Source organism: Copidosoma floridanum, unplaced genomic scaffold, assembly GCF_036245765.1.
Source record: "Copidosoma floridanum isolate Cflo_tuat_1 unplaced genomic scaffold, Cflo_Japanese_pri ptg000004l, whole genome shotgun sequence".
Taxonomy (NCBI): domain Eukaryota; kingdom Metazoa; phylum Arthropoda; class Insecta; order Hymenoptera; family Encyrtidae; genus Copidosoma; species Copidosoma floridanum.
In genome coordinates, this window is record NW_028321881.1 from 28,230,098 (window position 1) to 28,249,523 (window position 19,426).

The 19,426-nt window shown below is 39.0% G+C and overlaps 1 protein-coding gene across 2 annotated transcripts in view; it reads left to right on the top strand.

Moving 5' to 3' along the window:
* Positions 1-19,426, top strand: part of Tdg (Thymine DNA glycosylase) — an 889,072-nt gene that overhangs the window by 598,502 nt on the left and 271,144 nt on the right. For both annotated transcript variants that reach the window (XM_089595813.1, XM_089595819.1), the window contains exon 7: positions 18,839-18,988. In XM_089595813.1, the coding sequence (XP_089451939.1) occupies positions 18,839-18,988 (150 nt within the window). The remainder of the gene's footprint in view (positions 1-18,838; positions 18,989-19,426) is intronic.

Below are 19,426 nucleotides of genomic sequence, written 5' to 3' on the forward strand. Positions count from 1 at the left end.
GGGGAAATTAGGCAATTATGCTGCGAGAAGGTCGCCTAAGCCCTCCTCGAGGGCTTAAGCGTGGTGAAAAAGCACATGTGAAAAATCACAGAGGTACTTGCCTAAAGAAGTCGTACTGGCCGAGAATCGAACCACGGTCACCCGCGGGCCAATCCACGACGTAGCCGACTGAGCCACCGCACGCTCTAACGTATATAGATAAAAACCAAAAATTTTGGACAGGTGTGCGTCGGCATATATGTATTATCTGTACAAATGTATATTTCTCATGGTTTTTTTCTATCAAGTGCAATAAATAAAGGCGTATAATTTTTTTTAAAACTTTTATAACTGTCAACTAATTGTATATACAAAAGTGGATGATACAAATCTACATTCCATTAAATTTCAATTCCAATGATTTTTCTTAATCCATTTTTTTTTATTTTATCGTTGTAATAGCATATGTTAAGTTATGACACCTGAAATAGTAATTGTTTTTTAGCAGAGTATAAGGTCTTGAATAAAAAAGTTTATTTTTATGTCTATTAGCTTATAGGTGGGGTTCTGTACATACATATCTCATAAAATTAATTTTTAAAACGAAATGTCGCATCCGGTTGATATGTTAAATTGCTACTTTTTGAGAATTTCTAAAGCCTTAACACCGTCGTAATTAAAATTCTTTTTGACGAATCTTGAATCTTGCAAACTTTTCAAATCAAATGTGAAAACCGTTAGGGCTTGTTTCGTTTTTTTACACAGCATATATTTTGTATGACGTTCAAAGTCTTACGCTGCTTTCTACTCATGCGTTAAAAAAAAATCAGCCTAAGTAGTTGTAATCAGACTGACTAGTACTAATTACATACTTAACATAAAATACATTTATGCCTTGCTATGACGTGAGTATTATAAAAGTTTGATATATTATAAATGCTAGGAATGTATCAAAGTCTATGTAATTTTAAGTTGACATTTAGTATTAATCAAAAGTTAGCATTACATAAAATAGTTTTTTTTTTTTAATGCACGAGTAGGATCAATTTAATATTACAAGTCAGCGTAATACAAATAAAAAATTCTATGCTAAAAAATAATTTAGAACTTGATTGTTTTCAGATTTGAACTTTAAAACTTTACACAACTCATTTTAAAAAAATGTAATTTATTGCAAAAGTAGAAAGTTTTTAAAGATGATGTGAAAAGTATTGATTTTGCATACTCAACTAATCTCACATCATCTTTTTGTTACGAGGTGAATTTTTCAAGAATGTCTTAACTTTTTAACAAAGTACTATTTCATTTAAATTTTTTTTTAATTAAAGAAATCACTAATTGGTCGTATTGAGGACATTCATTACAATTACACAGCGTTTTTTGTAGAATTTTTCTGAAATGCCAATAGGATTTTCAAAATGATCTTAGAAAGTTGCATTTAAACTTCAAGACAGTTTCGTTACACCGTTCAATAGATACTAAATGTTTTAAAGACTTTAAGTTATTATACGTAAACTTGCAGAAAAGTGACTTGAAAACGAAATTCGTACAAAAATAATTGATTTAATTTATTTAAGTTAAATTTACATGATAAAATACTAAAAAACCGTATTTTAATATTGTTTGCTAGAGATCAACAAGTTATTTTTGCAATAATAAAAATACAGTTTTAGGTACATGTATATATTTAAACTTATTTATGTATAATGCTTGCAGAAACTTTAATTTTACAAAAAGTAATCTCGTTTCGTAAATGTCAAAGTTCTATGGTTAAGTAGGACTCGAGTATGTCGATTTCAATTTTACGCACACCTCAACCTGTCTACGCGGTAATATATATGCATACATGGAGGGTGGAAATTATAATAAAGTTCTTATTTACATTTGGTTTTTTTGCATTGTATCTGCAATTACAAATAACTGGTAAGTAAAGTTAGGATGAACATGCAAGATGGTTGATGAAAAGAAAAAAAAAAAATATTAAATAAAAAAGAAAAACAAATCAACAAAACACACAATTTAATTCAAATGACCCGTTAGATGTATACTTATATTTATAGAAAAGTAAGAAGCTTTTAAGCATTCAATTTATCAGTTCTACAATTATATATATATATATATATATATATATATATATATATATATATATATATATATATATATATATATATATATGTTGTGACGTGACGAGTCACCGTCACAGTCAGAATACCGGTTTTGTGATAGCAGACAGGAGGAGAGGCGGTACAGTGTGCACTACCCCTACCTCATCCCAAACCCATACATAGGTATCCATCCCTACTATGGGCAACACAACCGATTCCCGACTGTGGGTAACACCTGGTGTGTGTGTGTGTGTGTAACAACGCAACACACACCTGTGTAAGTGGCTGAGGTGCCAAAGCAGCGCGGATCAGCGGGCTGGAAGGAGAGACACTCTCTCTCTTGTCTGCTCACCGTAGAGTCGTACTCTGATATACGTCAGTTGAGTTTTGCGTAAGCTAGTGAGGCGAGCTCGGTATCAGGTGACAACAGGAGACGCAGCCACGGCTACCTGTTGCTGACCCGATCGGTTGCAGGCGTATACACGCGGCTTCTGCTGGGACTCGTGCCATCCGAGTGCTGATACCTGCCAGACGGATCTCCCAGTGCCCGTGGTCAAGTTGCGGTGCCCCTCGCCATGGGAGTGTTAACGGTAGGCCTGTGTCCCTTAATCCTGTCCCTACCGTGAGAGCACTGTGCCGAACAGCAACTGCCGGACCCACAGGGCCGAGTTGTTAGTTGATAGGTCTTGTCGGATGGCTGGACGTTGACATTCTTTTGTATGTCATATATAGTCATTGTCAGAATAAACGCATTATCTTTGTATATAAATAGATGTGTTTTCTTTAATTGTAGGTGTTTGAATGCCAGCTATCCACCTATCCTACTGGCCCTTAAGGATAATTATTAATAAATATTTGATGTACAGCGTCTTGCTGCTGACTGCAAGGCGAGCAAGACTCGACACAACACATGGCGCTCGATTAGTTGTTTAGGCAATTGTCCGGCACGGTGCTCTCATACGGCCGTTTTGTGTGCACGCTGTATTGAATATTATTTTCATGCTGAATTTGTTTTTTTTGCACATTTTAATGGTTATGTTGTAACTTAGTTGCTGGCGCATTATTTGTGCTGTTGGTGCGTGCTACTCCTTTAACGAAGTTTAAATTTTAACAGTACTCATTACTTAATAATAATTTGTGTGTATATCAAATTGAAAGTTGATCGTTTATTTTTCCCTACCGTTTACCTTTGCTAGCGTGTAGTAAAATAGAAACAAGGTGTTTGGTTTTATTTCTCAAGTGCGACCTTGTACAGGATTAACTACTGTGTAGTGTAGATTGTATATGATATACGAATCGAAAATTTAATAACAAGGGAAAGTTGAAGACGGTAGTGTTTACATTTAGTTAGCAGCGTACCAACACCAATATATTATGTTGTAAAGAATTTGTTCGGGATAATCCCTACAGTAGCTTAATAATTTCAAGCTACTTGTAAATACACAGTATAACATCAACCCATACAAGCGATATAATAAGACCTTATCGTGTATACTCGATTATTCGGCTTTGTTTATTTCGTGACCCCTAGCGTTCTACACACAAAATATGACAGTCTCACTAGAGGATTTGGAGTTCTCCTTCAGCGCAAGCGTAACAGAGGGGGATGAACTCCAAGCGCTGAGCCATGAGACAATAAATAAAGTAATCGAGGACACAATTAAACTATACACAGACGGGGAAATATTCCAGTATTTAATATTGCTAGGGTTAAAAAGTAATGGAACCACGCCGGAAGCTAGAGATAGATTACAACGTTTCTTGAGCAGAAAATATATAGGACCAATAGCTGCAACATAAACTAAGGAAATAGATGAAGTCACTCGAGTAGAGAAAAATAGTTTGACTATAGACTTTTCAGACATGGAGTATAGGCCGGGACGCCGTGAAACACAATTCAGATACGACGAATCGTCGGAGGCAGACGCAAGTGTCACACGAGAGGATCGAGCCACCACATCGTCACCTGCAAATCAACAATTCCGTGATGTTGTAAGCGGGCAAGTACGTCGCGATCTTAATAATGTGAGGGAGCAAAGTGACCAATTAAATATGGAATCGGTAGTACGAGATAAACAAAACGTACCATCCAATACACACGGAGCATCACAACCCTACAGAGGGTCGTATGAGTGGCCCCCGCAAGAGTTACTCCGGGAACCTACGAGTAGACCATTACGAATATTAGCAGCAGGTCCTGTACGTAACTTGGGGGCAAATATAGCTGCTGGAGAAAACATAGAGACTGTAAACAAGGAACAAAGGACAGATCTAAGGATGGGAAAAAATACATCTATGGCACTCAGTGGTAATAACCGTCAAGCAGCTTTGGCGTCGGGGGATAAAGAGGGTAGTGTTGCAAACGACCGTTGGGTAAAGTGGTCAGACGGATACCCTACAGACCATAACTATGAAGGCTTGGCATCTCAGGATCACAACACAAGCGCACAAATGGGGTATACGGAAGCAAGGCGTCAAATAAATAGCCACACACAACAACACGTACCCCACGATATGTCAAACGTGCCCCGAGCGCACTCAACGGTACACTCGCTGCCCCCGAAGACTCGAACACCCACAGCCCAAACGCAAAATGTACCTTTACATTCGTTCCTTAATTACGCGAATATGCAGTTACCGACAACTGGCAGCATCAGTCATCCACGTGTAGAGATACAAAGTCACAGCCCAGATAATTTTCCTCACGAACATCGATTTACCACGGGGCCTCAAGATCACTGCAATTCGACCTCAGCTAACCAAGGTGGACAAAGCAGAGGCATTTATGGAGATATTCCCAGCACTAACGCAGGGTATAATCAACATAATTTAACTTTGGCAGGCGTGGGAATATCAGCACAACAGCGCAAATCACAAATTATGTGCGAAAGGTACACGCTAGATTTGTTGACCCGCTGGAATGTTGAATTTCGCGGACGTGCTAAAGATGATCCTGAGGATTTTTTGACCTGACTATGGAAATGCGTGACGACGTACAACTTGTCACTAGAGGAACTATTAAGGGTGTTACCGGCAGTGTTTGACGCAGAAACAAACAACTGGTTCCGACGGGAAAAATACAACTGGCGTTCTATAGGCGAATTCATAACCGCTTTCCAACTACAATATGGGATATATGATTTACAGGGTAGGGTGAATAAAGAAGCTGAAAGACGCACACAGGCGCCGCATGAGAATATAGCAAGCTACCTATCCAATCTGCGAACCCTATTAGATAAAATTTACCCACCCCTGCCGCTCTACGAACAAATTAATCGGGCATACAGGAATCTTCATCCTTATTATCGCGGTAAAATTTCAAGGGCACAGATAAACAACTTTAACAATTTTTTGCTGTTGGGCAAAAATGTTGAATTAACCCAGAAACAGGATAGAGAATACCGCCCACCCCCGCTACCTGAGGATAGTTTGTTCCCGGCAACATCTTTCATTCCCCGAAAACAGAATACACCAAAGAAGATAGCGGCAGTATCAAGTACCCTCACCTCTAACGTCGAGGATATAAAAACGTTGACGGCAACAACCAATACCCCACTAAGCGGGGAGGATACGACAGAGAAGCAGCACAAAACTGTGCAACAGCAGCTTGAAGAAATGCTAGCTCCGTTGAAAGGTATGATGCTAGAAAGACAAGAGGTAGCTGAACGGCGCCAGAATGCGCAGGCTTCAGCTTTTAAAGAGAAGAAGTCAACTGGCAATAACGCGAAAACCCCTGGTGAAAATACCACTACAGATAACAGGGACCGATCGTGCTTTATTTGCCGAAATGTGGGACACTGGCGTAATGATTGCCCCTACCGAGAATATTGTACCAAATGCGGCAAGATAGGGGACAAGCGCTACAAGTGTCCCAAATGTATCACGGAAAGGACGGGAAACGCCAGAGGAAGGGGGCAGTAGGAGTCGGAGCCGCCCCGCTGGAACAATACGCGACTCCAAATGAACCAGAAATAGTAGTAATTAAGGCAGCTAACCATACAGACCAACAGGAGACTCCGAAAATTTCTTCAGCAATAGGACTTGCGGTACTGACATTTATGACATGGCTAGTAGGGAAACTAGGCAATGTACAGAGGTGTAGTAATCAGCAGGTTTATCGACTGGGAGAATTTTTTCAAATGGCTCTGTTGGGTTTCATGAGTTACGGGGCCAAAGTTATAACAATGATAATATACTGGACAAACGAAGCGATGAATAGAATCAGTTCCATAGCCAACAGTATGTACAAATGGGGCCTAGGAAGTTGGGAGTTTAAAAACACCCATCTCCGAAGCAAAGGACGGAAGGAGCGGCAATGGCCGAGCTTTCTATCGTCAACCGTAGATGAGGTGTCCGCCACGAGTCGAGGACTTGGGTGGGGGACATATGGAACTGAAAGGGCGATAGAAGTTTTGGCACTTGCTGAGGACCCTCGTTACTATTTACCGCTTGATGTCGCAGGTATTAAAATGCACGCCCTCGTGGATAGTGGCGCAGTGCACTGTTACCTGGGAAAAGGAATCACTAGGCGAGTGAGGAATTTTCAACCCTGTCGTGCAACAATTTCTGTTGCAAACGGCAAAGTACTGGCTGTTCAAGGCACTGTAAGCGTTCCGTTAACCATCGGGCGAACTACCGAGACGTTAACATTGGGGTTAGAGGACGAACTAGAGTACGAAGCCATTTTTGGGATAGATTTCCGACGAACTTTCAAAGTTACCATCGATTATGGTAAGGATGTATGGCGTACCCCCACAAGTCCCTGGCAAGAATTTAAGGGTAAGGATGGTGATCAAATACGTTTAGCAGCGATTGCTGCTGCGAGGGGATTGGTAACGATGACCTCTACTGAGGAGCACGAGCTAGAGAAAATCCTAGATGAATTGATATTCCCTCGACCAGACAAGCTCGGCATAACTACCGTAGCTAAACATAGCATTGACGTACAAGGTCACCCCCCAATTAAACAACGTCCCCAACGGTATGCGCCTAAAGTCCTGCAGATTGCGTACGATGAGGTAGACCGTTTGTTGCATGAAAATATCATCGAGGAATCGGAAAGCGCGTGGTGCAGCTATCCGCTTTTGGCCCCAAAAGCCAACGGAAAGTTTCGGTTTTGTATAGATTACCGGAAACTTAATGAAATCACGCGAAAAAACGCGTACCCCATGCGACTTGTTGATGATATTCTGGACAAATTGCGCCGGGCGAGGTATATATCAAAAATCGACCTCAGTGAGGCCTATCATCAAATCCTCTTGGATGAGAACAGCAAGGAATACACAGCCTTTGCTGTACCCGGTAGAGGGTTATATCAATACGTGCGCATGCTTTATGGACTGACCAGCGCCCCAGCTACATTCCAGACCATCATGGACCAAATAATTAAACCGGAGTGGGAACCATACGTATACACATACATGGACGACATTATCATCGTCACAGAAACGTTCAAAGAGTACGTCAAGTGGCTGAGAATTGTTTTAAAGGCATTAAGGGAGGCGAATCTCGTGATTAACCGAGAAAAATCAGAATTCAGGTGTGGAGAGGTTAAGTACCTTGGATACGTGGTGGACGGGAAGGGACTTAGGACAGATGTTGACAAAGTCCGGCCAGTCTTAGAATATCCCGCACCTACCAACCTCAAACAACTTAAGAGATTTATAGGAATGATTGGATGGTAATCCAGGTTTATCCCCGATCTCGCCAAAAAGAAATCGCCCCTAACGAAGCTAATGTCCAAAGACGTGAAATGGCAATGGGCTGAGGAGCAGCAGTCAGCATTTGAGAGCCTTAAACAAGCTCTAACCGAAGCCCCTGTCCTATCGAGGCCCGACTTTACGCAACCGTTCGTCCTACAAACTGACGCCAGTGACTATGCTGTGGCCGCAGTGTTAACCCAAACCCTTGAAGGTGAAGAACACCCGATATGTTATGTCAGCCACACACTAAGCAAACCGGAACGTAATTACACCGTAACTGAGAAGGAATGTTTGGCTGTGCTGTGGGCTGTAGATCGATTAAGGGGATATTTGCAGGGGGAACGGGTAACAGTAATTACTGACCACAGCAGCCTGTTATGGCTCAATAGATTGAAGGACCCAGTAGGGAGATTGGCTCGATGGAACACTGCGTTGCAGGCATACGACTTGGAGTTTGTCCATAGGGAAGGTAAACTACATCAAGTTCCAGATGCCCTATCCCGTGCCCAAGAAAATTCAGTCGCAGTAATTACTCCCGATGCCGAGCAAGTACGCGATGAATGGTTCTTGAAGCGAGTCAAGGGGGTGCAGGCTGCTCAACAGAAATTTGCAAACTGGAAATATGAGAATAGAGCCCTATTCTTCCACAAACCAAACCCTATCGTTAGTTCAACAATGGAGGACCTCGACGAATGGAAAATCGTCCTACCAAAGGAACACCGCGTCCAGGCACTATACGATGCCCACGATGCCCCCCAGGCAGGTCACCTAAGAGTGGAGAAGACCTATGCTCGTCTCGCCAACTATTATTATTGGCCGGGTTATTTCCAAGATGTGGCTCAGTATGTCTGGGAATGTCAAGAGTGTCAACAGCAAAAAGTCCAACAAAAAGCTCCTGTCGGATTCATGGGGGAAAGAATCACTGAGCAACCATGGATGGCTATAGCTATGGATATTTCAGGACCAAAACCTCCATCGAAGAATAGGCACCGATATATCTTGATCATCCAGGACCTATTTACGAAATATGTAGAGTTAAAAGCACTCCGGAAGGCAGATGGAAAAAGCATCAGGAAAGCGGTAGAGGAGCTAGTATTGAACAAGTGGGGAAAACCGAAATTCATCTTAACAGATAACGGCACCGAATTTGTCAACCAGGAACTGAAAGAAATGTGTAAAAATTATGGCATTGAACACTCAACCATCCCACCATACCACGCACAGGCCAACCCGGCAGAGCGTGTCATTCGCACCTTGAACCCGATGATAAACTCGTTTTTGGATGAGGATCACCGGCTGTGGGATATACACCTACAAGAGTTTGCATTTACAATGAACACGATGGAGCAAGCGTCCACGAAACTCACCCCGGCGTTCCTGAACTTTGGCCGAAATCCTCCACCTGTAGCCCTTCCGAAACGTGACACACCAACTGCACCATTAGACCTAACAAATACCTCCTTATGGGCCGATAGGGTAAGCCACTTAGAAATGATTAGGGATTTGGTAGGGAAGCACCTTGAGTTAGCGCGAGAGAAGCAGGCGAAATATTATAATTGGGGGCGAAGGGCAGAATCATTTGCATTGGGGGACAGTGTGATGCGGAGAAATCACGTACTATCCTTAGGGACCCAGGGATTTGCCGCGAAACTCGCACCCAAATTTGTGGGTCCCTGTTTAGTAACTCAATTGCTCTCGGACGTAGTAGTGGAAGTGAGGGACACCGCGACAGGAAAAGTAGTAAAAACTCATATTAATGACCTCAAGCGGTACACACCCCCACGCCATTCATTGGACAATGAATCTGAAGTGAGCTATATCCCTACAGACCCCAATCATGAGAGGACAACGAATCCAGCGCCAACCAACTGGGCGCAAGGCATGGGCAGACGCATCGAGGCGAGGACGGGATCCGCGGCTCGACGACCTGTACCGCGAGCCAAGTGGAGAGGAGCTGAGGCAACCAGGCAGAGTCATTCCCCAAACACGATTGGTCATCCAATCAGGGCCACCTACGGAGAGGAGACCACAGCCCAGGGCACCGATCTCGACCGACGGCCAGTTACCAGGTCCCAGAGCCAAGGGGCCACCCACACCAAGGGAGGCGGATGTGGTTTCTCCCTCCCCCAGGGTATGACTTGCCACCACCGATCCCGACTCCGGCGCCAACCAGAATCACTGCACGCCAGATCCACCCCGACCCGGAGACGGTAGGCAGACTGAGCCCTAGAATGCTGGAGCAGCTCTTGGAGATTGCCAACACCCCGGCGGAGGGACCTCGGCCAGTAGAGGACATGGAGACGATCCAGTCGGTGCTCAGGCAGATCCACCTAGCACAACGAGGATACGTGCCCCTGACAGCATCGGCGCCGGCCTGCCCACCCCGACGAGCAGTACCACCATCCCTGCAGGTGATTCTGGAAACGGCAAGGATTCCACGACTCATGGACATGCGGGTAACTTGGCCAAAGGGAATGCCTGGACCCCCACCGTTCACCCCAGAAGCGGACCTCCTGGGAGAGGAGACGGTGCCGACTCCGGAGGCTATATCTGTTCCGAATCTGGGATGTTGGAATTGCAGGAATCTGGGGCATTGTTACGCACAGTGTACGACGCGCGACCCAGCGAAAAAGTTTTGCCACAAATGTGGAAAAAAAGGGGTGAGCATCACAAACTGTCCACATTGTCGTGACCTCTGGGCAGCAGAAAGGCGAGCCTATTTGGCAAGGCAGGCAGGCACCAACATGCCACGCTGAGGAGCGAACATTGATTACCCCTACAGAGAATTTTTTTTTTTTTTTTTTTTCTTATTCTTTTTGCTTTCGATTCCAATCCCAAATGGATGATTTATTTTATATTACTTCTACGAATTGCTATCATTTTTAATATTAGTATTATTCTGTATTTTTCTTTAAATATAGTCCTTTAACCTGAAAATAAAGGCTTCACAATTTATTTATCCACACGGAAGTAAATAAACGAACAATAAAACTTTGTTTTATGTAAATTTTAATATTATTTTTTAAGCGCACTGAGTAGCACGGTATCACGCAACGAATTCATGTCTAATTATTTTGATTGGAACAGACAGCGGCATACAACATTGGCTTCCTTACCTAGTATAGCAAGAAATCTTTCTGTTCCCTTACGTTTGCCTACCTGTTTCTTTACTTTCCTGCCACTGCCAGTTGAAAATTTTTTTTTGTTTTCCTCTCTTTCCCCGTTTTTTATGTTACCAGCCAAGGTATTGGCTGAGTTTGGGCACGGGGAGGTACCGAAGGGCAGGTTAGTGAAATTTTAAAGTGCGAATAGCACTAGAGCACTGACGGTGGGAGCAGGAAAGAGCCTTTACGGCTCTGTCCAATCAAAAAGGACGAAGTCATTTTTTTTGAGTTATGGATATAAAAAAGTAAAGTTTTTATTAATTTAATTTTTGTGACACATCTACATGATGAGATAAACAGATAATCCTGCCCAACCGGATAGGCACGTAGTTTTTTTTGTTGATTATAATATCGCGCAATTTTCACAGCATTCTTAATTTCCTGTTTCAAAAAAAAAAGAGTTTTTTTTTGTTGTTTGATTTGTAATTTGGTTGAGTTAAGGCACTGTTATCTATTGCTGCAGTCAGTTTCTTTTATTTGTTTTAATATCCGACACTCAGGAATATATCGATACTGGTTGTCGTAAACTACTTTTAAGTTCAATTGTAAGCACAGGCGAGTGCACCTGCACCATGCCATCTGACAGTAGGGAATGCTAATAACTAGTGTTTACACTGACACCACACACAATACCGTGACAGTACACCGCTCGTTACACCAACAAGGCCGTTAATTTAGGCCGACCAGTATTTTCTGCTGAATCCTAAAGAAGTAGACGATCTGCTACACTATACGCAAACAAATACTCTACGTCATCCTACACATCCGTCCGGATAGAGCATTTAGCTAGATTCAAACGCACACCTTATAGGACATAAAAATCAGGGTGAAACCAGGGTTTGCGAAGGGGGATTTGCGACGTGACGAGTCACCGTCACAGTCAGAATACCGGTTTTATGATAGCAGACAGGAGGAGAGGCGGTACAGTGCGCACTACCCCTACCTTATCCCAAACCCATACATAGGTATCCATCCCTACTATGGGCAACACAACCGATTCCCGACTGTGGGTAACACCTGGTGTGTGTGTGTGTGTGTGTAACAACACAACACACACCTGTGTAAGTGGCTGAGGTGCCAAGGCAGCGCGGATCAGCGGGCTGGGAGGAGAGACACTCTCTCTCTTGTCTGCTCACCGTAGAGTCGTACTCTGATATATACGTCGGTTGAGTTTTGCATAAGCTAGTAAGGCGAGCTCGGTATCAGGCGACAACAGGAGACGCAGCCACGGCTACCTGTTGCTGACCCGATCGGTTGCAGGCGTATACACGCGGCTTCTGCTGGGACTCGTGCCATCCGAGTGCTGATACCTGCCAGACGGATCTCCCAGTGCCCTGTGGTCAAGTTGCGGTGTACCTCGCCATAGGAGTGTTAACAGTAGGCCTGTGTCCCTTAATCCTGTCCCTACCGTGAGAGCACTGTGCCGAACAGCAACTGCTGGACCCACAGGGCCAAGTTGTTAGTTGATAGGTCTTGTCGGATGGCTGGACGTTGACATTCTTTTGTATGTCATATATAGTCATTGTCAGAATAAACGCATTATCTTTGTATATAAATAGATGTGTTTTCCTTAATTGTAGGTGTTTGAATGCCAGCTATCCACCTATCCTACTGGCCCTTAAGGATAATTATTAATAAATATTAGATGTACAGCGTCTTGCTGCTGACTGCAAGGCGAGCAAGACTTGACACATTACAATGTATATACAATTTATTTGTACCATAACCATGTTCAAGATTAGAAGACTCAGTTTAAAATTACGTAAAACTTGGTACGTAGAGAAAAATTAGTTTGTTATGAATTTAACCATGGACACACAATAAAACGTACTAGTATTTTGAATATACCAATACATAATAATTTTTGTATGATAGTACTGAGAATTTGACAGTAACTTGTCTATCTACCTACCTGCTTACAATGCCTAAGAGACTATTGGTAGATGACCCACGTATAAATTTTTACGTTTGACCAATTTTTTGCCAAAGTTCATATTTGGACAAACGTTGGCTATACATGGGCAATAAGAAAATCACAAACTTTGATTTTTGCTGAAATGTTAGACTTCAGTGTAGCCAATGTTTATCCAAACTTCTTAAAATTTTATTTTATATTCCATTATTCAAGTGGTCTGCTTATAGGACACATCGCGAAAAAGTCGTGCAGGAGATGGTCTCAAACCTCGGCCACCAAGATTCTGCGTGAGATCCAAGCATGCTCAACCACTCGGCTACAATAAGATGGTACAAGCCATGATACGAATCGTCTACATATCGTACCAATAATAAAATTTTTTTACAAGTCATGTTATATAAAATTGCCTTTAAAATTTTTCTAAAAAAATTTTTATGTTAATGTATTCAGTTACAATTAACTGTCCGTAAAATAATAAAAGCACATATAAAATTAGCACATTTATCAAAATTATATTGTTTATTATAGACCATATGCTTGACAATAGACTAACAAATATTTTTTCTCGTATAATTATTCATCACTGAATAAATTCACATAAAAAATTTGTTCGAAAAATTGTAAAGTCAATTTTATAACATGACATAAAAAAAAATCTCATTATTCTTACGATATGTAGACGATTCATATTATTGCTTGTCCCATCTCGTCATAGCTAAGAGGTTAAGTGTGCTTGTGTTGCATGCAGAATCTTGATGGCCGAGGTCAGAGACCATCTTCTGCACAATTTTTTTTGATATGTCGTATATGCAGACCACTTAAATGTTCAAATACTAAATTAATTTTTTAGAAGTTAAGATGAACGTTAAATATCATCAACTTCTGAAACAAACCAAGTTCCAAAAATTAGTAAAATCAAAGTTATATACAGAAAAAAAAAAAAATATACAGTAAAACTCTGTCATATATTTTAATGGTTGTTAAAATCGGAGATAAAAGAAACTCATTTAGATTCAACTAAATCGAGGAAATAGTGAGATACAACTGATTACATACATGTGTGCATACACACACATACACTTATGGATATATGTACCAGCGTGGTGTATTTTAATTCTAGCCTTTAGAAAACAGGTTTCTAGCATGTTTTCTTGATATGTAATTTTTAGTCAGCAACAAAGCTTTTTTTATGAGGAAACAGTACGTTAAAAAGGTTGTTTCTAAAATACAATACCTATCCTGTTATTAAACAGTCTAAAGGTCAGTTGTTTGATACTTATGACTTAATTATTTTTGCATTAGAAAGCTGAGAAAAAAATAAACCATTGATTAACTAAATAAATTTAAAAAATGTACATTCCGTAGGGTCAGTAGAATCTAAGATACGATGCTTCCACTTTAAAGCTCGTTACGGCCACCCAAAACATTTTTTCGACGTCAGATCTGGCTTGATTTTTTTGTTTGTATTTATCGTACATGTAAATTTTTTTTGTTTTAACTAGGTCAATAGTTTTAATTAGATCAGTAAAGCGCGATGCCAGTGGCATGGCATGCCTGTGCAGAAACTTTATTTGCGTCTAACCATGACCTGTTGGAGTTTCAGACTTCCAAGCAGACCTTTCATTGCACAATTAATTACACATTAACGAAAATATCAACCAGGATGCACTTGTATCAATTCCTTTATAATTTTTTCTTAATTTCCCAATGGTACTGTCTATTTCCCGGGTCTCTAGTACAATTCACTATAATGTATTATTTTTTTTAGTGTAAGATACACAACACTAGTGTCAGACTTTTTAAAATCAGAATATTTTAATAATATTATAAATTGTTGGTTACATACAAAATTATGATTGCTATTAGCGAAAAAAGCATTTTACCACTTTTACGTTTCATACACTCAAAAAATATGCATTTTACAGTCAATTGCAGTTAATACGGCAAAATAGATATTACAATTAAAAAGCTGAGACAAAATTAAGAAGGAATTATCATAAGGGCATCCTGGTAAATGTTTTTGCTTATGTCGAATCAATTTTGCAACTAAAGGTCTAGCTAAAAGTCTGAAACCCTAACGAGCCGCAGTTTAGCCGCAAATTAAGCTGTTGCACGTGCATGCCATGCTACCGGCGCAGCATCACGCTCTTTGTTGTCACGAAGAGTGCACAGTGTCTTGGCACCCTTGTTAGTTAATTTAGCCAAAACTATTGCGAAATTACCACAAAATATCGTGCATATTTCTATGCAACATAAACGGAGAGATTAAGCCAGATCAGACGTCGAAATAGTGTTTTGGGTAGCCGTAACGACCTAAAAAGTGGAAGCATCGTATCTCAGATTTTATTGACCCTACGGGGTACATGTATTATCCTAATTTATTTAATAACTTGATTAAATGACAGAAGTTACAAGCAAAATTACGTATATGCTAAAAAATGCAATATTCGTAAATACATGTGGGTTCAATATGTACTTTTTTCGCGTGTTACGGCCGTATATTTATGTCTTACCTATACGTTTGTTATGTATCGAAGGCTTGGAAACTGTTTTAAATAATTTTCATGGTTATTGTTGAGCAAATCACGAGATATATATCCAACATATTTGTAATAATTTTGCAAATAATGTTTAACTATTCCAAAAATTTTCCATATGGATTTTCTAGAGAAATATTCAAAATACTAAGATTTAAAGTTATATTTTCACATAACTCAAAACCTCTTTTTTCGTGTGCCACGATGATAATCTACCTGTAGGAAATCTATGGAACTTGTTTTTTTTTTCCATCTTGCTTCTTTTTAAAGATATGGCGTATTTTGTTATATTAAGAGAATGTACAATATTATAAAAATCCGTTGAACCAATACTGGCTATCTGCATATATCTTGCCACACATAAAAAAATTATTTGTTAATTTACTTTATTAAAATAATAATATTAACGAGTGTATGTAGTATTATTATTAACTACTATATTTTGCAGGCAAACATGGACACACCTGCACAGTAAAACTGTAATAGACGAAAGTACACATACGCACACTTATCACACATATGCACACTTTCATGGTTGCCTCCATAATTCTGTCAACAAGTTACACTCACATACATACGTACATGTATATATTGTAGACGTGGACACTGCACACAGTAACATACGACGACACGGCAACTGCACGATAGTATACTTGGCATGCGCGTACTCGCCTACTCTTTCTATTTTTATCATATTTAATTTTGCCACTAATTTCCTACTGGTTTTGTGATTAGGGTGCCTGAGCGTAGATGGGTGTGAGAGTAGTGTGTTTGCATTTTGGCCAAGAAAGTGCTCTCATTTATTAAAATAACAATCGTTTACGAAAATTCTTTTTGCCTTCGATTCTTAATCAAATTCTCTTCATTTTGGCTTTTTTTTTTAGTCAGCGAATATGGAAGTGTAAGTATGGGATTGTACCTGTGATAAACAACGTTGTTCTAAAAAAATATATGTATATATATATATATATATATATATATATATATATATATATATGTATATATAAACCATTTGCGGAAATACGGTGCTGGAAATAAATAATTTTGTAGACGCGTTAGAGTATGCGTGAGAATTCATAGACTGATGACCTTGAGAAAATGTAACGGAAATGGGTTTTACATGTTTCTCCCTCTTCACCCCGCTTTTCTCACGGTACTACCTACGCCTTTCAAATTTTTTAAAAACCAAAGTGTAGATCTATTTAAAAATTGTTTAGTTTTATATTGAAATCGTCTGTCTATTAAAAAAAATTGGGAGATTTTCATGGATCATATGAATGAAATTTGACGTAAATCTTTGATAACATAACATGTAAAATTAAGATTTTTGAAAGGAAACGTTTTGGGAAACAAACATAACAAAGGTACATTTAAATGAACTACAACTTTTTGTAGATCTTTTTTATGCTATTTTTGCTATTTTTAATACACGTTTGACTTTTAAACAAGATCTGCCAAAAAATCTATCTGTCATGAACATCCTGAAGAGACATTCACTGGCTTGTAACACTGCTCTATTGAATAAAGCGATATTACAGGAAAGTTTTTCTTTACCTTTTCGATACAATTATATTTTGCGTATCAAATGTGTTCTTGGAATAAGTGTGTTAGCGTATGTGACAGATGTAAGCGTGATGTTAGAAATCTAATCAGCGTTTGTAGTAGGAACTTGTTTTGAGCTTATCAGAAGATTCGATGAAAGTGCATAGTCTTATACTGGCCAGCCTACATATTATTGGCATTGTGTTTTACCCTAATACATTTTTTATAATCGTCCATTAATTAAACATTGAAATATTTATTATAACGATACTCTATTAAAGTAGGTATACTCATTCCAACGATAATTCTCCACCTTTGTATACAATATTATTCAATAGATGGTATACTTATTTTTATCATTACATTTGTCTGTCATTCGATTTTACAGAAGTATACCTTCATAGTTGGGTACCCAAGCATCTACTGTTGACTGGTTCGTTTGATTATTAAAAAATTCTTATTTCTGAGAGATCAAATATCATTGGTACTTTTTTTAAATAAAAACCTGTGTAATAAGTCAGCATTTCAAAACTTCGTGATCAGACGTGGCGTGCGATGTTTACCACACTTGTGTTTATTACATATCTGATTTTTAGAAAATTTAAACTAATTACACGTGTGTTTTGCCACTTTTTTAATTTTTCAGTTACTTCACTTTTTTCGCTTGTTTACACAATGAAAATTATTTTTTTTATTTTTTTCTATATTTTTTAATAATTGTGCTTAATGATCTCCCAAATATTTTTTGTGCTTGAAACTTTTTTTATAGCTTATAGTTTTTAGGATTTAGCAGAAAAACTTCTGAAAAAATCGAAAGATAATTCATTTCATGTTAAAATGTTTCATAACGCGTATTTTAATTAATGAAGAGACTTTTACGTACTGTCCATAATTTTTCTTTTCAATTTTAAACGTAAATACGCTTCGTTCGAACTAAACACCATGCCCAAAAGGTTTTGGTACCCTTACTTTAAAATTTTCATGTTAAAGCCTAGACCTAATGAGTGAAATTGACTACGGAGTTTTGTACATGAAATTCGTTTAAAGTTATTCCGTTAAGCAACGGCTTTCTTTATAATGTGAGGTATACTCTCAGTAACAGGCGTCTTATGTTTGTATAATTTCAGTGAATTCTGAAATGTTGTTGTGCCACGAAGACTATTGCAGCAACAATTGCTTAAATACCTTATTACTTTCTTCTATATCTAAACTTCATGATTACTTCGTACGGCAAACTATCTTTAAAAGTAGCAAGCAAATAATAATGTTTAAAGAGGACTCTGGTAGATTTACCCAAATGGAAAAGTTCAACTGAAGGTGCATATTATACATAAAATCACAATGAATGTCTAAATATTTATGGTTTATAAATCCATTTAAGACTTTAAAATTCGTTAATGATAGATTATATTATTCGAGCTGAGAAGAAAATAATAACTTTTTAGGCTCCAAGCAAAGTCTTAAATAATGTGAAAATGTTTCTCAATATAATGTTTGTAAGTTTGACGACTGTCAAACTTATAGCGACCTACATGCGGTGGTCTCGGCCAACAGCTGTAGCCAGCTGAGCTGGTACACGTTACGAAAAACGTGCCTCAAGAAGAGCCAGTCGCTTATAAACTATGCTACGCCATAGTCGCACTCGCTCTATGATAGTACACATGTGTTAGTACAAATTTTCAGTGAATACCGATCATTTGTGTTGATTCGGGTAAAAACTACTAAGTAGTGATATAAGTTGTATGTAGCTAGATAATAAGTATTTTTGTATTACAGTATTTCACTACAATAATATTTGTTGGTTTTTTCAACCTCACTTCAATCCACTTTCTTTATTGAGTCTCTATTTTAGAACTTAGATGTTTCTTATAATTCCTTGTTGTTTTTGTTCCAGGGAAGTGTCTACACTTAAGCGGTTTAACACCTGAGCCATTGACTGCTGACGATGACTTTAAACTCTTGCATTTTGGCATTGGTTTCACGAATATGGTGGCTCGAGCTACTAAAGGCAGTGCCGATCTTACAAGGAAGGAAATTAAAGAAGGTTAGTTGGGTTCGTTGGGGATATATTAACAACACCTGAAACACTGATTTTTAAATTAAAAATATTTACATTATTATTATTAATTAATTATTATTGTTATTATTAGATCGTATTTATTTACATACATTTGTCCATTTCTTATACTTTCTCTTGTATTTTACAGACATTTATTCACACTAAAAACTACTGGGTTCTTCTTGTTTAGAAGACTAACAAAAAATTACTTCCTTACATACATTTTGTAACATCAGTAATTATTTTTTAGTTTCTTAACATTTTCTATTAAAGTTGCGTACATATAATCATGTCCCTATTAAATTAAAAACAACTAATGTGTTTCAAAGTTGTCATACGCAGCAACTAAAAGTAATTGTTACATCAACGAGACTTCAAATCATAAACCATAATCTTTCCGGGAAAGTAAGTTCCCAACTTGGC